The sequence below is a fragment of the Pteropus vampyrus genome, unplaced genomic scaffold, assembly GCF_000151845.1.
Source record: "Pteropus vampyrus isolate Shadow unplaced genomic scaffold, Pvam_2.0 Scaffold362, whole genome shotgun sequence".
Lineage (NCBI taxonomy): Eukaryota > Metazoa > Chordata > Mammalia > Chiroptera > Pteropodidae > Pteropus > Pteropus vampyrus.
Genome location: NW_011889143.1, coordinates 971349 through 995631, shown reverse-complemented (window position 1 = coordinate 995631; position 24283 = coordinate 971349). Strand labels below are relative to the sequence as shown.

The 24283-nt window shown below is 35.9% G+C and overlaps 1 protein-coding gene across 1 annotated transcript; it reads right to left on the bottom strand.

Annotated features, from left to right (window-relative positions):
* Positions 1–1615: 1615 nt before the first annotated feature.
* Positions 1616–2767, bottom strand: LOC105305078 (mortality factor 4-like protein 2). The gene has a single exon (XM_011379515.2). The coding sequence runs from the start codon at positions 2405–2407 to the stop codon at positions 1616–1618; it is 792 nt and encodes a 263-aa protein (XP_011377817.1). The 5' UTR covers positions 2408–2767.
* Positions 2768–24283: the final 21516 nt, after the last annotated feature.

The following is a 24283-nucleotide window of genomic DNA, read 5'->3' as shown; positions in this document are numbered from 1 at the left end:
TGAATTTTAATTTTCTTTAATGTTTCAATTCCATTTTAATATTTAAGTTAAAATTATTTTTTTGCAAGTCACCATTGCAAAAAAGGAAAGACAACTTTTTCCAATTCTTTAGTCAATAGGTAATTTCCTACATGAATGAGATGGTGTCAAATGGAACACATTCATTCATTCAAAAAATTACATATTAATGCCTCAAGAAGAATTTGAGCAGGAATTCACCCGACAGAACTTGGAAAATACTCCACTGAGGCCCACTGAGCTGCCCTTGCCAAGGTGAAGGACAGGTAATTTGCCATGACTAATTGAAAAACATAAAGAACATTAATATGAAAAATGAAAGCATAATCCATGGTATAACAGGCAGTGAAACCATTCGCATAATTGATTAATCTTCAAGGTAACATGTTCTTTCTCTCAGAAATCTTTTTCTTTAGCCCAGTCTGTTTTAAAAGCCTGCTAAAGTGACATCACTTGAAAGGTCATGGAGCAGCTGTCGCTATCCTAGAGGTGCAGAGAATGATACTGGATGCTTGTAATTTGTGAAAATAATTATTAAAGAAAATATTTAGAGACCTTGGTGATGCTATATGCTCCATCTGGACATCCTAAGGCATAATATTATGAGACAATGATTGTAATATTAGTGGCTTTTAATTTGAAAATTAGTTGCAGGCTATCAGAGAACCTAGAATTTAATCTTAGCTCCGCCGCTTACTAGCTATGTGAACTTGGACAAGTCACTTATCTCCAGGTGACATTCAGTTTCTTTATCAGTAAGATGGGGATAATAGGATCTCTGCTTATCTTGCAAGGTTGTGAAAAAAAAACAAGAGAGTGCTGGTGAAAGCTTTTAAAGACTATAAAGATTAAACATAAGATAATTAGGAAAATCATGAATAGTTTATTTGTTCTTAGGTTAGATCATACTAGCTTATCAAAATGATAAGCTGATTGTTTTTATTTTTTGCTTTGAAATTTAGAAACAAATTTTATTCAAGATCTGAAATACAATTCCTCAAGTAGCAACTTCTCCAGAATACCGTGGCTACACAATAATGCATTGCCTCTATCATGTTAGAACCTGCATTAGACTCAAATACATAAACCATGAAACAAACCACCATCCTTCAACAATTTGAGCAAAGTTAGAATGCCTAAGGAACAACATAGATGGACTTGCAGAGGATGGGCTGTTTTACTTCAAGCATGATAAACAAGAGCACAAATGCATGGTTTTTTGGATATATACATTAAGTTGAACAACTGGCAATAGGAATCAGGGCATTTTGTCATGTAGCATTAACACATAATTAGAAAATTGTGCAGTGTCAAACGGATAGAACCACCAGCATTCAAGCAATGTGGTCAACTAGGAAAGAAAATGTTCTACTGAAAGTTTCTTCTTTGTCTAATTACTGCATACACTGATAGCAACTTTAAAATGAGAAAAGGAGCTTGCACTCCTTTTATTTTCTGCTTAAAACAACACAAAACAAACTGAAACATAAGCCGTTATACATTAACAATTATAAAGAACAGTCATACAAGACAAAGACTAAGAGCAAAAAGAGCGTTTATAGATACCAGACATAACAATGAGAGGGTCAGTAGACCCTCACAGGGCTTTGAGGTGGTACTCAGCGGAAGCCACTTTGTAATCACTGGTAGTAAACAGAGATGCAGCGTTCTTTGCCAGATACTGCAGGAAATCATGTAAGTAGCCCAACGATAATGCAAGGCTCCTCTCATCAAGGGACATATATGCCAACGTTGCTCCGATTTTTACGAATAATCTCAGTAGGTGTGGCGCTCCATAAACCTGGGTCATCAGCGCATTTGGGTGAGCCATGAGGATTTCGGCATACTGGGGCCTCTCAAATTTGTAGAGCAGTTGAGTGCCCAACAGCACATTGAAGTATTCTTTTATTCCTGCCACGACATCATCCACTGCATATTTCATATTATCGACATTTGCTTGCGATTTCTTGTAATTTGCATACTCTTCCAGAATTGCATCGATATTTTTCTTAGCAGGGAGTTGAAACAGCTGCTTCTTCCTGGTAACTAAATCCGAGTCTTCAACAAGCCATGGTTTTAACTCGTCAGGAATATTCACTTTAACTTCCACACTATTGTTTAAAGCCTCCTTGTTTTCAACAGTGGGGTCAGCCTGGGCCCTTTTCTTCCGAAGTGCGCGCAGTGGCCGAGGGGCTTCACTGGTACTGCCACCATCTCCGTTTCCGGGAGTTTTCTGTTTATTCTTCCTTGTCTTCCTCACAGATCCTGAAGGGGGGTTCTCTGAGGAGCGACCCTCCCATCTGCCTGGAGGGGCCGGATCCAGATTCCTCTGCTGTGGACCAGCGGTCTTCCTTCCGGAGGAGGCTCCTCTCATCTTACTTCTCTGCATATTGCTTCCAGTTGGTTTTTCGAAATTGTCTTCTTCTGCAGATTGTTGTCCACGAGTTTGAGAACCCTGCTTTCTGGAACTCAGTCAACTCTTTTTTATTTCAACCAAGAGTCCTCTTCTTTCTTTCTCTTCCAAGAACTAGCGTTTTCCCAGATCGAAACTTACAGATCGTCTAGGATGGTCTGGATAGCTGAGGTGGGAGACACAACCCAAGATTCTGTAATCAGGATCAGATCTTCTGATCCTTACTACACAGAAAACTTAGCTTTTCTGATAATGGCCTGAAACGAGAGTCCAGTTCTTTCCAGCAGCGGACGTGTGCTCACCGCCGCCGCTCCAACCGCCATATTAGTAAAGCCAGGTTTCCCCGGCAACTGATATCCATAGGCTGACACGTCACACTGGAGGCGGGCTTATGCCCCTCAGCCAATCACAGTCGTCCAAGTTTTAGACTGTTCCACGACCAAATGATTGGACGAGGCCCATCACATCAGCAATGACACTTCGCCACAGATAATAAGCTGCTCGTTTTGCATATATTGTTCTTCTCGAAGCTCAAGACAGAATAGGGCAAATAGGGCACTTTATAATATGGAAGCCTTTGATCTTCTGAAGGCTTCCATATTATAAGGCTTCCATATTTTTACATTTGTAAAATGGGAATTGGTATCATAGTTGCATTGTTCTTGCATCCACGGAGACATATTGTTGTGTTGCCTATATTGTTGTGTTGCAAGGAGGACATAGTAGGATCTCAAGCAATGCTTACTGACTTAGTATTTCGTGGAAATACTAAGTTTGCTATGGGAGCTTCTGAAATGCTCGTTTTCCCTCATGGCTTTGGGGGATAAAATGTAGAAGAGGATACAGGATAGAATTGAGAAAACACAGTAGCCATCGTGTGCTGACAAGACAAGGGCGAGTACCATTTTTTTCAATGTGTTGTGGCCTGTGACAGCATATTAGCGATTGAGCAGTGTCCCTAACTGACCCTGTGCAAACATGCAAGGGCAATCTACCTGGAGTCTAGATGGTGGCATATTGTAGTGGTTAAGAGCAAGAGATTTGGGGGCAGGTAAACCTGGCTTTAGATCCTGGCTTTGCTATTTAATAACTGCATGATCTAGAGTAAGTTACATAAACTCACTGAGCCTGAGTTTCTAAATTTTTTAAATGGAGATGACAATAGTGTATAGTATGTAAGGGCCTATTGGGGGGGATGGAATGAGTTAATGTATGTAAAGAGATGGACTCCTTCGGTATTTCACAAATATTAACAATTTTTTTTTTTAGCCTTCAACAGATGGAACGGTAAGGGATTGTTTCAGGTGAGAGCCATCACAGAGCATTATGGAGATAAGGGTAAAAGGGAGTTACAAGGAACAATAGAAACAATGATTCAAAGCACAACTCTGGCATCATAGAGTCTAGGTTTAGATACCAGCTCCTCTCGTTCTGTGTGACTTTAGGCAAGTTAGTTACTTCTCAGAGCTTCACTTTGAATCATGGGGATCATATTAATTGCTTTTTCACAGGGTTGTTTTGAAGGATCAATGATGTAATTCATATGAAATGCAGAAAAGCATTGTCCCAATCACTGTATGTTTGTTATAATTACTATCCTACGTGGCCTCCCTCCTTCCACCCTCCTTTACCCCTGGGCTGAACTGTGAAGTCCTAGACAGTCCGACTTCATGAGTTGAGCCCAACTGAGTTGGAATTAGTGAAAATGTACGTGTAGATTCATGTCCTTTCTACTGTCCTTGAAGGCTAGGTCTGCTAACAAATGAAAGATGGCATACATATATGATCAATTGATCAAAGGTGCCAAAACAATTTAGTGAAAGGAAAAATAGTCTTTTCAACAAATAGTGCTAGATCATCTGGATATCAATATGGAAAAATGTGAACATCAACTTCTACCTTATGCCATCCACAAAAATCAGCTCAAAATGGATAATAAATGTAAATGGATTCTAAATGGACCTAAATATAAAACCTCAACTCTGAAATATTTAGACAAAAATAGGAGAAAATCTTGTGACTTTGAGGTAGGTAAAAGTTTGTAGGGCACAAAAGTATAAGAAAATGATAAATTTGTTATTTAAATGAAAAATTTTTGCTGATTGAAAGATATTTTTTGAGAAAATGAAAAGCAAACCTTGGAATAGGAGAAAATATTCACAGCACTTTTATCAGAAAAAGTACTTGTACCCAGAATACATAAATGCCTCTTTCAAATCATTATTAAGGAAACAGCCAACCAATAAAAGTGGGCAAAGATTTAAACAGATATTTCACAAAAGAAGATGGCCATAAATGGCCATCAAATAAATGGCCACAAATGAATGATGCAACCAAGGCTGAATTTCAGAGAGCATTGTCTGGGCTTCATAACACGCTACTAGTTATGCTGTTAACTGAGGACATGGGGAAGGGAGAGAGGGCAACCCTGCTTCTTACTCCATCTCTTTCTATACATCTCTCCATTTTCTCCTTTCCTTTAGTTTCTTCTTATCCTCTTCTCTCAAGGAGAAAAGGTTTTGGAGGGCTCAAGTCCAGTGTTCTGTATTTGTCTCAAGGTCATTTGGCTAGTTCTAGGCAGAACAAGGAGCCAAAGCCAGGCTTTTTGATCCCTTGGGTACAGATTTCTTCGTGGGCCAATAAATGGAGTGTGGCCTGGGGTGCCATGGGCCTGGCTGGTTTCCCTTTCTTCCCACCTTCAGATTAAAGTTGTGTGGTACTTTAAAACTGGCAGGCCAGCAAAAGCAGAGCCATGCTTACCTTTAAGATCTGTTTTCAAAGCAGGTGTGCAGTGTCACTTGCTGAGCTCTAGTCGGTGTTTCCATTCTACTCTGAGTGGCAGAATTACACCTCAACACTTTGGGCAAAGATGGGTCATCAGCATTGGCTTTTGGCTCCCAGAATCAAAGAATAAATTTATATTGCTATAACATAGTTATGCTTTCAAGTTGATGTTCTTGGCTATTTGTAAAGTTTTATGAAATGTTCCTCTTCTTGCCAGTCTGAAAAAAAAAAAAAAGTATTTCCCTCAGAACAGCCCCAAATCATCTGCCACTAACTAACTATGTGACCGTGGGCAGTCACATACCTCTTTGGATCTCAGTTTTCTCATGAGTAAGACCAGAGATTGAACTAGTTGATCTCTGAGGGCCCTTCAGCTTTGACTTTTTCTACATTATCTAGTTCCACAATTCTAAGTTTACCTTAGATCTGCCTAAACATTGAAACACCGCCAACATATATTTCAGTATATTTTTTGCTGTTGATATGCAGTCTCTGGAATTCCTCTGCCTTGTTTACTGCTTCCTCAAAGCTGCCTTGTATAATTTGCCTGCTTAAGATCTTACTGTTACCTACAGATAGTTTCATGTTTGCAAAGAGAAGGCAAGAGTATTCAGAGCAAGAGCCCAGCCACAGACCCATTCCTTTTTGACACTAAAGCTTTGTATTTTGCCCGTTTCTTGTCCTCTGCCCTTCTTCTAGTTGGTTCCATTGCTACATTTGGGTTTTATGATTACATCTGCAGTAGCAGGCACAGATGTTTTTCTCACTCAATTGTATGGTTAATGGTGAAATGGATTTTTCCAGCAGATGCTCACATGTGGGTGCTTTTCTTTTCTCTCCTGACACATTCTCTACACAAACAGCAGATTGTGTGTCTGGTGTGCTTTTAGCCTAGCAAGAGAAGAATTCAATCTCAATAACACTGTGCCAATTTTCAACCTCCTAAAAAAATAATGCAGACACTAAACCTGACAAACTCTTCAAAGCACTCCTGTAGCCTAGATCCAGATTTGCATCTCCAGCCTTTGCCACTTTTACCCGAGCAAGGTGAGGATATGCATTTGTTCTTTGAAGGGCTGCCTTACGAAGGAAAAATGATATCCGATTCAATTTTAAAAGAGCTGGACTCAATTGCTGTGTCACTTTGGTTTCTGACACTTGAGGCATGTTATTTAACTTCTGTTTCTTCATCTGTGATATGGAACTGATAATACAGAGCTGGTGTGGATTCTTGAGAGAAATGCTAAGTAGCAGAGTTTCCTGCTTAAGTCTAATTTGTGTCCACTACTGGGCATGTATGGATAATTGGAGCTGACTGATCAAAAGTCTATTTGCACAAAGGACTGAGAAGCCTCCAGGGAGGGAGTCAGATCTGTGGAAGGGTTAAGAGTTTGGGTTTAACCCTAATTTCAGTAGTGCCAGGGCTTTTAAATCTTGGTACTATTAAATTTGGGGGTCAGAAAATTGTTGATTGTAACATTTGTCCTGCGTATTGTAGGATGTTTAGCACCATCCTTGGCCTCAACTAAGTAGTACACCCCCACCCAAGTTGTGACACCTAAAATTGCTTCCAGAAATTGCCAGACGTGCCCAGGGGAAGGGGTTCGATTGAGAACCACTACCTTAGAAGCACTCATTCCTTACTATAAATTCTAGCTCTAACACTTATGCAAGGTTATGCAGCTAACCCTCTGTGCTTTAGTTTTCTCATATGTAAAATGGGGGTGGGGGGGTCTTAGCTAATTTGTAGAAAGGATTGTTGAGAAAATTAAAATGGCAGATGTATACAGACCTTGGCACATTGTAACATACTACCTCCTTACCACCATAGGGCCTTTGCTTGTTCTTCTACCTTTGTTTAAGACACACCCTTTCTTTCATCCCATCTTTCTAACTTGTTAATGCCAACTCATCCTTTGGAGCTCAGCTAAAATGCCATTTTCACAAGGAAGCGTTCCTTGATCCCTCAGAATACATCAGACATCATGGCACTCACAACACTTACTTTGTTGGTGTTATCCATTATAAAACTTAGGTGATCATTTCATTATTATCTGGACTACAAGACTATAAGCTTCATTAGGGTAGATGCTATGTCTGTCTCGTTCACTGTTACATTGCCAGAGCTCAGGATAGCACCTAGAACAAAACATGTATTCAATGAAAGATTGTAGAAGGAAAAAGGGAGGGGAGAAATGAAGAGCTCAATACAACATTTCAAACATCATTATATTTTAATTATCCTAAGGAATTATAGGCAGCTAATCATCCCAGTGAAAAGAATAAAGTGACAGAAGAGAAGCAGTAGTTTTAAGGAAAGTCTAGAGCTGAGAACTCTCTCCAATTTAGTACCCATACACTTTGTGGGGTTTTGTGGGCCCAATACATGGAATACTTATTTTCCATCTGAGTTTGGAACTAAAAGAGACAGACAGATGGAGATTAACAATATAATCTTTATTTCTAAAAACAGCTGGGTTTGGAGAACATGACTTAGATATGCAGCAAAAATGAATCTCCTAATACTGCACCTTAGAATTAGCTAGACTTATCTAGTCAAAGGCAACACTAAACAAATGAAGCATACCCCCTCCAATGGCGACATGTGTAAAACCCATGTTGTACAGAACTAAGATTATTTGCTCCTGACAGCAGGCTTGCCCCAAAGGGAGAAGCAAGAAACGTTAGACTGCGTGGAGACTTTTCCTCCTTCTGTGGAGAAAAGCCAGGTGTGTTACTCTAGTGTAGGTACCTTCATTTAGAAAAAGGATGCCATGGGAAAGGATGTCAGTCTACCTCCACTCCTGCCAACAGATTTATGTCTGGGTCAAAAGGAAACACAGAACCAAGAGCAAAAGTGACAGGGGTATTTCATGAAAGGGCCTTCAATATATTGGGAGCCAATAAGTCTTGCTCTGGGATTTCTCTAATTATATTACATAAGAGTAGAGGTGATCTTTTCCATTTTACTGCAGTAGTCTTTAGCTCTGAACCTTGAGGGATACAATGCATTCATCTCACCAGTGGTTTCTGGGTAGACAGCAGCCCCCATGGAAATGACGGTGGGTCCCACCAAAGGTGGGCATGCTTGGTGAATGAAGCAGTACTCAGCATAGGGTTTCAAGATCAGGAGAAGAGACCATATTTAGCTGGAAATTTTCAGAGGGGGGTTTGAGTTACAAGGACAAAGGAAATGAATGCACCTCTATTTAAAACCATGGGCTATGTAAATCAGGGTAATTGGTACATGAGTATATAAGCTTTGTAAGCTGTAAATCCATTCAAATATGAAACACTATTAAATTCTTCCTTTCCATGCTTTCATTTGTTGCAGTTATAACCTAATATGTTTTTAAGACCTCAGGTGTTCATGATATTTTGATGACCATTTGCTATGGTGTGGCTACCTTTCAGGATCAAGACGGATGGATAAGTAATTATGGTGGTTTGAGAACAAAATAGAATGATCCATGCCAGTATCCAGTGAAACCTTGGTGTTCCTGTATAGTCAGAAACATCGAAACAGTTATTCATTCATTTATTTATTAAACTTTAACTTACTACTTAAGGAGGCTTACTTCTGTCAATTGCAAATTGGGAATAATACCCGTATCTTCTTAGGGCCATTATGTGGATTTCAATGAGGTAATAAATGCAAGGTACTTAGTGTATTTGTTTGTTTAATTCATAACACTTATCACTGCCATTAAATTATACATTTCTTTGCGTATGGTCTGCTTTCTCCTACCAAAAGGGACTTTAATCTTGGTCTTGCATTTCCAGAGCCTAGCAGAGTAGAGATGTCTAACAATTATTGGTTGAATGAATGAGTGAATACTCAATAAATAACATTTTCCCTAAACTCCAGACTCATGTTTACTATTTCCTAATCTTCATTATTGCTTGAATTACCCATAGGCACCTTAAATTAATCATGTCCAATACTGAACCCTTGATTCCCAATCCCACCGCACCCCCATTTCGCCAATGACAAACTGGCTCCTCTTTGCATTCTTCATTCTTCATGGAGTAAATGACAACTCCATCATTCCAGTTGTTCTAACCAACAATATTGGAGTCATCCTTAAGTCCTGTCTTTTTCTCATGCCTCATTTATAGTCTGTCAGCAAGTTTTGTTCCCTCTGTCTTCAAAATATATCCAGAATATAACCATTTCTTAGAGCCTCCACTGCTAACCATCTAGTCTAGGTCAGCATCATTTCTCATCTAAGTCAACAACATGTCTTGCCCAGAAAATTGCTTCTATGATTATCACCTAATTCTGTTCTCCTTACTATGTACTTTCTTTTTAAAACATAAATATGACCACATCATGTCTTTGCTCAAATGTTCTGAAAACCTCCCAAATCACCATACTTGAAATACTTCATTACTTTACCCTACTCGATTGATTATCATAATATGTATCATTGCTTGATTTTATATCATTTGTTTGGTTATCTGCTGCTGCCCAGTAGAATATAAACTCCTATCTCCATATTCTTCGATGTAGAACAATGCAGGCAACGATGACTGATGTCTATCATGTAAGTGTGTGTCTGTGTGAATGTGTGGCTGTATTAGTGTGAGATTATGGGTGAGTGTGAGTACATGTGATTGTGTTAGAATCACATGTTATTGTGTGAGAATATTGTTGTGTGAGAATATGTGAGAGTTTTAGTGTTAGAGAGCATGTAAGAGAATTTTTGGGTGGATATGTTAGAGCATAGAATATGTATATGAGTGTATGAGACTTGTGAAGATGTATATGACAGAATGTGTAAGTTCGTATACTGGAGTGAATGAGCGTCAGTGTATGTAAGACAGTATAGGAGTGTGATGATGTGTGTTGTTATATCTGAGTGCATGAGGGTGTTTATGAATGTGAATGAATATTTACAAGTATGTGAGTGTGCATGTGAATATCTGGCTCTGAATTCTCCCCAGGCCCTTATGTAGTCCTCTCATACTTCAAACTTACTGAGTCAAAGAAGATTTGTCATTGTTTCTCAAACTTTGCTCCTCCTCTTTTGTTCTCCATCTCAGGAAAAGAACCACCAGCCATCCTATTACCCAAGCCAGAGATACAGGAATCATGCTCAAGTCCAAGTTCAAGTCAATTTCCTCTTTCCTATTTCTACTAAAAATTCACAACTCCTAATTTCTGGCCACAAGAAAAATTGCCTCATTAACAGATATTCATTCACTTCATTCATTCAATAAAAAAAATTATCGAATATTTGCTATATGCCAAGATAAAGTGCTAGATACCAGAGTTGGGAAAAATCATATAACGATCTTTAAAATTATCATTTAATTAGTTCCAGAAAGGTGGTAGTCACTGTAGAAAAAAAAATACTTTGCATTAATATCATTTAGTCTTTGAAATATCCCCATTGGTACAGGTGAGAAAGGTGAGGCCGAGAGATACGGAGTGTCCAGGTTCACATAGTAAGTGGTAGAGCTGAGATTTGAATGCATGTTTGTATGACTCCAAAGCACATGATTTTAACTACTGTCTACATCTTTTTTAATAGTACCTACAAAGTGTTTGTTAATGATCCTTTTGGAACTCCCTTACTTTTCCACATTGTCTGACAATCTGGCATTTCACTAATTATTCTTTCTCGCCTTAAAAAATATCTTTCTGTCCCCTTATCTCCCTCACTATTAAATGATACCATTATCTCACACCTCAAAAGAGCACAATGATATGAGAACTTCTGTTACTTCCCATGACCAAATATCCTACTGTAATTGCACCCACATTCTCTATTTACCCTCCTATTTCAGAGGAGGAATTGGACCTGCTCTTATTGAAAGCTCATACTCCACTTGAGTTTGGTATTTTATTCTCTGTCCACTTCTCAAGGACCTATGTATATACAGTTGGCTCTTTGTGTCTGCAGTGTTCATATTCACAGATTCAAAGGTTGTTTGAATCCATGGATGCAAAACCTGTGGATATGGAGGGCCAAATAAGAGACTTGAGCATACCCGATTTTAGTATCCTCCAGTAATCCTGGGGCTAATGGCCCCTCCTGCGTGGATACCAAGGGATGACTGTATTTCTTTCTTTCTTGAATCTTTATTACATCATTCCTATCAGAATATAAATATGGTCTTGGTATCTTCAGTCTTAAGACCAAAAATTTCTTGACATCTTAAACCCAGAAACCTCCTCATTTCTTGGTTCCGCTTTGTAGCAAAATGTCTTAAAAGAGTTGTATGTACTCAAATTCTTCAACTTTAATCATCTTGTCAACCTTTTTTATCTGGCTTTATATCTACCATTCGACTGAGACACTCTTAGTAAAGTTACTGTGACCTACAACTTGCAAAAATCCACAGTCCATGTTTTTGTCTTCAGTGACTTGACCAAGTAGCAACTTTTGGCTCAACTGATCACTACTTTTTAGAATAACATATTTTTTCTTTACTTCTTTCTTCTCATTTTTTTTTCTCTTACTTCGTTGGTTCTCCTTTTTAGTCTTCGTTTGGCTCCTCCTCTCCTAACTTGGTTCTGGGCAACAATCTCTATACAATCTCCCTAGATAATCTCATTCAGAACCATAGCTCTGATAACTTCTGTATGGCAGTGGTTCCCAAACTTATGTCCCCCTTTCTGACCATGCCCTTGAGTTCATCTACCCAATTGTTTACTTACCATCTCCACTCAGATATCTAATAAACATCTCAATATGTCTAAAACTAAACTTCTGACCTTCCCACGCTTTCCACTATCTAAGAAATGTCAGCTCCATTATTCCAGTTATTTAGGCCACAAACCCCCATTATCACACATACTAGATCCCACGCCTTAGGAATTCTTAGTTCTCTGTGAGGAAGGAGTTAATAAAGCAGACCTACTTTCTTATTTCTTGCACATCCAAGGGAACCTGGAACCATGATTGACCCTTAGTCAACACTTGGAAATGTGACCCCCAGAATGTTCTTTATGTCATTGATTAATGATTTTATTGTGTTCCTCTGGAGCAAGGGACTCTGCTGTACCAGCTTGTCAGGTTGCTTCTCATAAACATCAAGATTAATGATGTGCACCTGGTTTCAGTGTTAGGCTCAAGTTTCCATCACTATGGCTAGTTATGTAGCATGATGTGCCTATGTGACCAGCTCTTAATAAAAGCCTCAAATCCAAAGACTCATGGGCTTCCTTGGACCAATACATTCTACACCTGTCCCTGTATTTTGTTGCTAGACAGGAAGAATGTCCTGTGTGGCTCCAAATGGGGAAGAGCTTGAAAGCCTTTGCCCAACGCATATCTTTTCCTGTCAACTTTCCCCAATGCATAGCTTTTCCTGTTGCTTTTACCCTGTATCCTTTCCTGTAATAAACATAACATTCATATTAAACTGCTGTTGAGTCTTATGAGTCCTTGCAGTGAATCAACAGACTTGAAGGTGGTCTTGGGGCCCCTAAAACACTCTACCTTCAAAATATTTCCAGAATTTAATTCCTTCATGCTATCTTTATTGTTCCCATTATGGTTTAAACTACCATCATCTCTCATCTGGGATAATGCAGTACTGATTCCACCCTTACTTCCATATAGCCAATTCTCTAAAGAGCAGCCAGAGCGATCTTCAAAAAAATGTAAATCTTATTCCATCACTCCCCTATTAAACACCTTCCGATGACTTTCTACCATATAACAGAAGTCATGCTCCTTATCCTAGCCTACGAGATCTGACATCTCTCTGAAATCATCTTACCACTACCTCCATTGATCATTTCGTTCCTCTCTGTTCCTAGAACACCTCATACTCATTCATTCTGGCAGAAAGATCTAGCTCTAGCTCTTCATCTATACATTTTCATGGCTGACTCCTTTTGGTCATTCAGGTCTCAGCTCAGAACACCCAGATTTTAGCCCTTATCCCCTCAGTTACTTTTATCTTATAGCCTTCTTTATTTTATTTATGTCACTTATCAATATTTGAAATCATCTTGTTTGCTTATAGAACACAATCCCCTTGAGGGTAAAGACTGCTTTCTTGTTTACCAATGCTTCTCCAGTGACTAGAGCAGAGCCTGACTCATAGTAGTAGGATTCATTAATATGTGTTGGTTGAGTTAACAAAATTTGAAACAATTTGCAGCTTTAAGGAAGTCCTTATTAGAAGTTTGTGTGTGTGTGTGTGTGTGTGTGTGTGTGTGTGTGTGTGTGTGTGTGTGTATGTTTCTGAAACATGGTGGGAAAAGTTTTAGGTAAGTAGTATATGTATAAGGACTAGGAAATTTCTTATAGAGTGAAAGCTCTATCATCTATATTATTCATTGTTGTATCCTTGGTTTCTGGAACACTGCCTGGATTTTAGTAGGTGCTCAATAACAACTTGTTGAATAAATGAATTGTGCCTGACACAAAATATTCATCACAAATACTTGGAGAAAAAATTAAGAAGTTAAGATATACCACAAATACCTGAGTAAATGGTTTATGCCTTTCCCCTTCAGATGTTCCACATTTTCCTCCCCTCAATAAGAGATATTTGATATCTCTTTCAATTAATATTTATTGAGGGTCTAATTTATACCAGAGATGTTGTAATATAACTAATTATACGAAGTAACTTTTTGAAAGCATTAATAGACAGAACTTCTTTAATAGTTGAGTTCATCTTATATCTTTGTCAACTGGGCAGTAAGAAAATGCGTGGAAGACCAGAAACAAACTATATCATGCAATATCGTAGATTTTGACTCCACATCTAAAGATATATACATAGGAAGAAAATTTTAAAAAATGAAGCTGGATACAAGATCTAACAATAGTACAGACTAGACTGAACAATTTTTTGATCTACCGCTATTACCCATGTCTACTGCTGGGATTTTAAGAAAGTGTTTCTAAGAAGTGCAGTGTACTTTAATAAATTTTACAAAAGGATTAACTGCCTTGGTCAAATAGGTGGTTGTGCAAGACTGATAGCATTATTTGGATATCTACTTTTTCGGTAAAACTTTAAAGGTCAATTATCTTGGCTTAGAAATACAAATTATTTCAAGTGTTTTTAGACAATGAAGAGCCTTTGCAATGTCTGGAAAACACATATCCATTTTTACTGGTGGGGTAGATTCCTACAAGTGAAATAGCATGATCAAAAGGTATGCATTCTTAAAATATTCATAGCTACTGTCAAACTACTTTCCAAAAGGGTTAGAGAAAACTTATACCTCTGCTAACATCTGTGAGATATTGCCCTGTTCTTGTACCCTCTCTAGCAGTAGATATCATCAAACCTTCTAATTTTTCCACCCTAATTTTCAAAAAATCTTATCACTTTGTTATTTCGATTTCCATTTTCTTGAGAACATTTGAGGTAGCACATATTTTTGTCTATTTTTTTATCATTTTTTAAATTCTGTGAATATTGCATTCACACTCTACCTATTTTATATTGTATTAATTATATTTTCTGTAATAAGTTATAAATTATTGATTTGCAGGATTTTTTGTGTATTAGAGATGTGAATGTTTTGTCTGTTAAATTTTAAAAATGTTTTATCTTCATTTTTATCATTTGAATTTATAGAATCTTCTGATGTATAGAAAATTTCAATATTTATGTGTTTAAAGTGATCAAGTTTTAATTTTATCCCTTCCAGATTTTTTTATCTTGCTAGAAAACACTCACTCATACTGAATTTACAAAATATTTTTCTTCCTTTATTTTTTCTATTTCATTTTTAATAATTACAAAATATATGCAGGTAAGAATCTAAATTTATTTCATTCCAAATGTATTCCAATGGACCCAATTAGATCTATTGAATAATTCTTTGTTTCCTCACCTCTTTGAATGTCCCCATCTTAATATATTTCATCTCTGTGTATACTTGTATCTGTTCTTTGACATTCTTTTCTGTTGCACATTTATTTATTCTTTTGTCAATACCATATAGTCTTTTGATTACAGTTGCTTTACAACATATTTTGATATCTGATAGGTCAAGTCCATTCACAATATTTTTTTAAAAAAATTTCTTGGCACTTTGTGTACATGTCTTCTGTCTTAAGAACTTTAAATTTATTTTTACAATTGCAAAGAATCCAGTTGGATTTTGATTGAAAATAAATTAATATATGAACTTTATTTCCCAGGATTGCTATTATCAACTATCACTAAATAAATAGATCTTAGCTCTTTTAACCTTAGAGATTATTATTCAGGTGGGAAAATCATGTTGACTGAAAATTTGCAATTCTTAATGTCTGATCCTGTGATATGCTGCTTATATGTTTTCTGTATTTGTAGCCTATTTCATGTCATTACTGATAAATAATTACATGGTTATTTTGTGCTTTAGTGTCAACCACTCTGGAGGGCACTTGCCTTATTCCTGGAGGAATTTCCCAGAACCCTCCAAAATGATTTTAATGTAAGCCACATGGTCTACATTTTCTCTCATGCCATAGTAAACATGCTCTATGATATTGTTGAAAATCTAAATCAAACACCAGAAATTTAATTGAGATTTAGGAATATATTACATCTTTAAAATATTGTCTTCCTTTCCAAGTACTATAGTATGTCTTTCCATTTATTCAGGTATTTTTATATGGTTTCAATATATTCATATCATTTTTCATTATAACATTTATTCCTTGGTATTTTTTAGATTTTATGGCCATTGTGAATAGAATTCCTTTTTTCATGTCAACTTGCAATTATATATTGTCAATATAAAAACAAAACTAATTTCTAGCCAACTTCCTAAATTTTCTTATCCTGATAGTTGATTTACTTGGTGATTTTGGATTTACATGTACACGATCATTATATCTGCAAATAATATTAAATTTGTCTCATATTCTAAAATATATACTATGTATTTAATTTTACTGTCTTATTGCATTAACCACGACTCCAAACAATAATTACTGCTTAGAGGAAAACTTTTTTATACGAATACTCAGTAATTATAGAGAAAATCTGAATACTATGCAGCCATTAATGATGACATTTTTGCAGAATACTTAATGACATGGGAAATACTCTTTATGCATTAATTTTTAAAAGACACAGAGTTAGTTTTGGAATATACTAGTTTTAAAACACAGCACACACACAGATACACACACACACATACACGCACAGTACATTTTTTTCAAGATGAAAAATATTCCTGGGTGAATGTATGTCAATATAGAAGGTGTATGATCATGAGATGGTAGAATTTTCATTTTCTTCATATTTTTAGGTATTTTAAAATTTCTATGATAAGCATATATAGTTCTTGTGATCAGAGTTAAACCATAAGTGTTATTAAGAGCAAGATAGAAATTTTTAGGGAAAGTGCTACCAGACACTGAGAAGGGGCTTCTTACTTGGTCTTCAAGTTCTAGTCATTAATTTCCAAAATATTAAATGCAGAGAGTTTTTAATATAATAGCAGCTGTCCAATATTCTTTCTTTATATTTCTATTACTTTAGTTGCTATCTTCACAGATTTTTGGAACGCTGTATGCCAACATGCCATCTGCAAAATACATTTGCTGCAAAATATTTTTGCAGAATGGCTACCTCATTGGATATAGGAAGAGGAAAGAAATAGTCTCTGATGAATGCTGTCTAGAAGATGCTCCTCCATTACTTAGAGTCCCTTTCCCTGTAGAGATCCTTTTCTGTTATCTCTACCATCAGTCATCTCCTTAGTTGACACAGTTCCAGTTAAAATTTGTCCTCTTGCAGGTTTGCTGGTTCTTTACTTTATTTCATGCAGATTATAAAAGTGGTTGTATTTTTTGTATTTGAGGAGAATTAACTTACAGTCTCATCTTTTATTGTAATTGCCCACTCTTCCTACAGAGATTTTATTTAGGGAAGATGTTCACCTGAATTTGCCATTAGCTATGAGTCAGCCAATCTAAGCCACAGGAGCATCTTAAATCGTGAGAATGGAGGCTCCTTAGGCTTTGTTGTCTGTGGCCTTTGATTTCTTTTCCTCCTGGTGGGACTAGACTAGAGGGCAACGAAGGTTAAGAAAATCACATAGAGTAGAGGCCGTCAAAGGCCCATTAGGTAAAATCGGAGACAAGAATTCCAAAGTTCGCCAAGTTTGAAAGTATAAACTTTCCTTCAAACACTTAGAATATAGATATATCCCTTAAGCCATTTAGTTTTATGTTAGAAAGCCCAAAGTGTTTTATCTTGTTGAAGGTTTTCAAGGAAATGTTAAATCTTTTTTTTTTTTTAAGTGAATTGCTATATAGTGAGTGTGTGCCCTTGGTTTGAGCAAATCAGGAATATCCCACATTTTGATCCATGTTTGAGGATTTGGAAGATATTTTCTTCCTTTCTTTAATTTCCTAACAGATATGCTCATGTTGAAAACAAACTGTTGCTTTGTCAAAGCCCATATTCTGTTACTCAGTGTTATTTATACAGACTCTAATAAAACATTATGCTACTAATCAAAGGTGATAGATACAAAGCATTGTTTTGTCTCCTGCATTATGGATTATGCTAATGGCCATCTGCCCATAATTGATATTTTGTTCTCCAGTCGCAGAAAAGTAAACAGAATCAACTATAAAAGACAACTATTTTGTTGTGATAGATGCTTTTGCAGTTGTCTTTTATTCCCATTATGTTTTTCATAATTTCTTAGTTAACTATTTAGTAGTATAATACTTTTATGGCACTAGGACTGTCACTGCATTCCAAATGGGGATTTAAATATATTGTATATACACAATGATGTCATCCATAATATCCTCATCATGCAGCTGGGAAAGAACAATCAAGCCAATAACATTTAAGACATATTGGGGCTAAAAGTTTTTCTTTTGTTTTCACACACATTGGAGGGTAGCTCACACTTTAGTTTTCTGTAGAGTGAGAATTAGTAGTAAAAAAGTCAATGCAGAAAAATGTAGGTTTAATGGTTATAGTGGAAAATCAATTAAGCCAAAGTCCCTTTGGATTTTGCGCATACCGCTCTAAATTAGAGAGAAACTCATTTCTTATAAGGAATTCACCTACAACTTTACTCTCCATTACAATCAAAAGTTCCCTTTTGCAGTTGTACTCGTAAGTGGATGTGGGCATATGCAGTCAAAAAGCATCCATGGCATGTGTGAAGAGAACTCCACTAAATACCAGTAAATACAAAAGAAGTCAAAGATGTGGTACTTGCCCTAGAAAAAATTATGATCCAATTGGAAGCTGTACTCTACAACTTAAGAATATTTATAAGCAAAACATCCAGGGCAAATTGATAGAAGTTTTAAGTGCTGGATGGTAGGACCTGTGTAATAAGATTGCTCACAGAAATTGCTCACTATTTTGAAAAGTCTGATGCAGCTAAGAAGAGAAGTTAAAAATCTTTTCTGAGATCTCTGGAATCCGTATTCACAGAGTAAATAGATGTCATTTGAAGGTCATGGTATAGTCTCTTGTGACAGATAGCTCTGCATTGAAGTGACATCACCAGTGGTTTATGTCTTTGAATTAAGCACTCCATTCCCAATAAATTAGGCATGATTTGTATCTCAGAGAGGCTAACTGATGTGGTTTGGTTGTTATAGTAAATGGCAGAACACGTATCTGTATACACACTTTTAGTTATGACATCATAGTCTTTTCTGAAACTCAAAAAGGGGAGGGATGGTATATAACTTCTCATTTTTCTGTGGGATTGTCTATTTCCCATTGATTCCTAATGTATCATTGTATATGGGATATTAGCCTTTTGCTTTTCATATTTATAGCAAAAATTTTGCTTCTCTCTAGTTTCTTGTTGTTACCTTATTATGGTACTTTTTTTCTTATATAAAATTTTAATATTTATGTTGACAAATACGAGAAATGTCTCCTTATATATTAATACATATGTTTGATTTAATGCTTAGGAAGGCCTTCTCTACTCCAAGATTATAACAAATAGTCTCCTTTATTTTCTTACATAGTTTTAAGTTTATATTTTCAATTTATGTGGATTTTTTTTTTGTTGAAATACAATATGAAGTAGAGTCTAACTTTGTTTCATTCCCTGCCCCCACCAATAAGTAGCTTGTTGTCTCATCGTTATTTATTTAGTGACAATGTAAAATGAAACTTTATCATATACTGAATTATTTTATATATATATTGTTTTTTGTTTATGGAATCTCTACTTATTTAATTGATCTATTTGTCTATTCTATTCAGTGCCAGAATCACACTGTTTTTTCCTTCTGCTCCACTGGCCACTCCTTCTCAGTATCCCTTGCTAGTTGATCCTCTTCTCCCCAAACACTTAATGTTATATGCCATAGGTCTCAGTCTTTGAGCCTTTTCTGTCTATACTCACTTCTTAGGTGATCTCACGCAGCTTCAGGCCTTTGCATAATAGCTATAAGCCAATGATTTCTAAATTTATATCACTCCCTCCATGCTCTCCCCTCAGCTCCAGACTCATATATATCCAATTTCCTAAGCATCTCAATTTTTTACATCCATAACTGAACTGATCTCATCTTCTCCTCATAAACCTGCTTTTCTTTCATTCTTTTCCATCTTAATTCATGGTGATTCTATCCTTGTAGTTGCTAGCAATATGTACTTAGTGTTGTTTGTTGAATATATGGATCGATCCAGGAATAAAGGATCTTGTCACTCCTGGAGATTCCTCACCCAGCATGTTGTTAATGTTGACATCATCTTCTTCCTGGAGGAATTAGAAGGCTTTCCATATATGTTTTTGCCTGAAATACTTCTTGTACTTCAACTTGTATTGGCTGACTCTAAAGAGACAGGTTGACTAAAGCTGACAAAGCACAGTGAGTGATGGCCCTCTTTTTCCACAAGGGAGACTGGGTGAGACTAAAAGCTCCAAGAATCCTGTCCCAAAAGGGCTGAACCTTCAGAAAATGAACAAATAGTGAATGAAAATTGTTCTTTGAGTCTCAGCACACATAAAAACTCCTTTCCTTCTGAGGTATTATCTGGCTCTCTAACTTATAATTTATGGCTTTTCTCAGGTGAGCATTATTTGAGCTCTGAAACAGCAGCTCTTTTCAATCATCATTCAAAGATAACCACTGCTTCTTACTTTTATAGTATTCCTCCACCCCCAATACTTACACTGTGTTAGCGATGGCTCAGACACTATAAAACTGCTGGTTTTACCATAAGATGAAGCAGCATAAAATCAGTATTGCTGTTTAGCTGCTTTCAAAATACCAGCCGGGGCTGTGAGTTCATTCTCACAAGTGTCCCTGACAACCTGTTGACTAAAGTGTCTGAGTAACTAGTAAAAGGTAACATGATACTTTGTGTATCTGAATTAAAACTGTGGAGAAATAAAAATTGTCAGGGTGATTTGTTATTGTTGTTTGTTTGTTTTTGTTCTCCAGAAAGTTATGTTTCTTCTAGGACAGGTTTAGCGCCTTTTCTTTCCTTTTCTTTCTTATTTATATTTTATGTGTGTGTGTGTGTGTGTGTGTGTGTGTGTGTGTGTGTATAAAGTGGAAAAAGGAACATATATATATAAAGCTCACCCAGTCTCCCTTGTGGAAAAAGAGGGCTATTATATATATATACATATATATATATATATATATATATATATATGTATATATATATCCCTTTTTCCACTTTTATATATATATATGTTCCTTTTTCCACTTTTCAATAGCCTTTAAAGGAAATGTGCCAAGGCAGCTGAAAACCAATAGAAAAAAGACTGGTGTCCAATTGGATTCTATCTCTCAGCCCTGGAAAATAACACTTTCTCCATTTCTAAGCAATGAATGACAAGACAGGACATGCAAGAGAGTACCATGTTGTTTTTCCCACTTCCCTCCTTCAACAATGCAAATATGTTAGGAGCATTCAAAAGTTGGCCTGTTATCAACCAACCCCCTAATTATCAGTTAACATGTTAATTTTCAACTTACTGTGGAAAATTAGTTACTTAGGTAAGTAATACCTAAATTTTCAATCAAACTTTTGTCAGGGAGTAAATGATCATCAGCCAGAATGGGGAGGTAGACGGGGTAAGGGGGGTCAAATATAGGGCGGTTGGGGGAGGGTGAAGTGGAAAAAGGGAGTCAAATATATGGTAGCTGAAGGAAACTGGACTTTGTGTGGTAAACACACAATAGAATATACAGATGTCAAATGATAATGTACACCTGAAAATTATATAATTGTATTAACCAATGTTACCCCAATAAACTTAATAAAAAAATAAAAGTATATGAAAGAAAAAAATATATATAATCTCTAACCCTAAACTTCCACTTTCCCGATGAATATCATTTAGGCTCCAGAGAAACACATCTCTTGCTCTGTATTTTTGAAAAATAAATAACTATATATGAATGCTCTGAAGACTCACAGTTTGGCTGCTGAAATTGAAGATGGACACCACATTACAATGTGGGAAGGATTTGAGAGGCAGAAGCTCCTAAATAATGAAGGAAACATACTAACCTACAAATCTTTCCTCTCCAATAGCATAAATGATGTAGAATCTTAAATAAGAAAATATCATTTCCTAGTAGTGCTATGTCCATTTTCTAGCTTTCTTTTGTGTTAACTGGAGGATATTATAATTTAGTTCAGTATTCATGACAATTGGACATGGAAGCTGAGGAATGTTTTGTCATATTAAACAATTCATATTTGTTTAAATTTAAAATGTAAATTAATCTTAAAGTTTCCACATAACTTGTGGGTAGCATGATATCAATTCTTTAAATTATGGTATGCATCTAAATGTTACTTTAAGTCTTTGTGAAATTTGTATATGTCATGGAGAATTAAATGATGAAATTTAAATTAGCATATTGTCTGCAATAATGAAAATTTGTTAAATGCATTGTATTACACTATTTGAATGTGATAAGTAGAACCAATGGTTTATTTATGAATCTAAATATTGCTTTAACAATTTTATTTATAATTTCAGTTGCTACTACTTCATGGATAAAATTTTTCCATTATCAACACTATTAATAGTACCACGACTCAAGAAAGAACATCTAATTTGGAATTGTCAAGAATAGGATAAATATTATGTAAAAAGATTGATTATGACAATAATAATTTTGCTGAAATAAAGACATCAAACATTTTTATAGAATAGACATAAAATATGAACTATATATTTTATTTTATTAATCATGCATACGAAGTTAGTCACCAACAGAACACCCAGATCCATACAATAATATATAAAATCAGTCGTTTGATATTTTTCCAACTTTTGGTTATATAAAATGTATACACATTAAAAAATTCTCAATTAAGGCATATTTGTGAGATAGGAATATAGAATATATAGTTTTAAAACGTGTATATTTCCAATTAATCCCTTTCTCTGAGCACCACACATTTGTCATGGGTTTAATAGTGCTCCTACCAAGGTCATAGCCACCTCATTTCTCACCTGAATCATTGTGATAATTTTCTAACTGGTCTCCATGCTTACATGGCATTATATCATTTATTCTTTTTTTATTGTTAGAATTTATTTTTATTTTTCAATTACACTTGACATGAAATATTATTTTATATTAGTTTCAGGTGTATAGCATAGTGATTAAACATTCATATAATTTACAAAGTGATTCTCCCAATAAGTCTGTTGCCCACCTGACACCATTCATAGTTACCACGATATTATTGACTATATTCCCTATGCTGTAATTTACAGCCCCATGACTATTTTGTAACTACCAATTTGTACTTCTTCATTCCTTCATGTTTCTTATCCAGTCTCCCAACCCATCTCCCATCTGGCAACCATGTTTGTTCTTTGTATCTATGGGTTTGTTTCTGTTTTGTTTGTTTATTTTGTTCTTTAAATTTCACATATAAGTGAAACCATATGTTATTTGTCTCTGTCTGACTTATTTCACTTAGTATAATTCCCACTAGGTCCATCCATGATGTCAAAAATGGTAAGATTTCATTCTTTTTTTTGTGGCCGAGTAATATTCTATTGCGTATACATACCACTTCTTTATTCAACCACCTATTGATGGACACTTAGGTTGCTTCTATATCGGCTACTGTGAGTAATGTTGCCGTGACCATAGAGATGCATATATCTTTTTTAATTAGTATTTTGGATTTCCTGGATAATATCCAGAAATGGAATTGCTGGGTCATAAGGTAGTTCTATTTTTAATTTTTTACAGAACTTCCAAACTGTTTTCCATAGCGGCTACACCAATTTGCAATTCCTCCAATAGTGCACGAGGGTTCCCTTTTCTTCACATCCTCGCCAACACTTTTTGTTTTTTGATTTATTGATGATAACCATTCTGACAGGTGTGAAATAATATCTCCTTGTGGTTTTAATTTGCATTTCTCTGATGATTACTGATGTTGAGCATCTTTTCCTATGTCTTTTGGCCATATGTATGTCCTCTTTGGAGAAATGTCTGTTCAGGTCCTATGCCCATTTTTTAATTGGATTGTTAGTTTTTTGGTGTTAAGTTGTGTGAGTTATAAGTTTTGGATATTAACTCCTTATTTATGTATCATTGGTGAATATCTTCTCCCATTCAGTAGATTGTCTTTTTGTTTTGTTGATGGTTTCCGTTGCTGTGCAACAACTCTTGAGTTTTATGTAGTCCTGTTTGTTTATTTTTTCTTTTGTTTCCCTTGCCCGAGGCAACATATCAGAGAAAATATTACTAAGCGCAATATCAGAGAATTTGCTGCCTATCTTATTTTTTAGGAGTTTTATGGTTTCAGGTCTTACATTTAAATCTTTAATCTATTTTGAGTTTATTTTTGTATATGGTATAAGAAGGTGGTCTAGTTTCATTGTTTTGTATGTATCTGTTCAGTTTTCTCAACATCATTTATTGAATAGACTACTGTGTTTACCCTGTTGTGTTTCCTTCCCCCTTTGTCATAGATTAATTGACCATGCCAGCGTGGGGTGATTTCTGGGCTCTCGATTCTGTTCCACTGATCTATGTGTCTGTTTTTAATGCTGTTTCAATTACTAAACAAAGGTATTGTGATACTTCCAATTCTGTTCTTTGTCAAGATTGATGTAGCTCTTTGGGGTCTTTGTAGCTCCATATAAATTTTAGG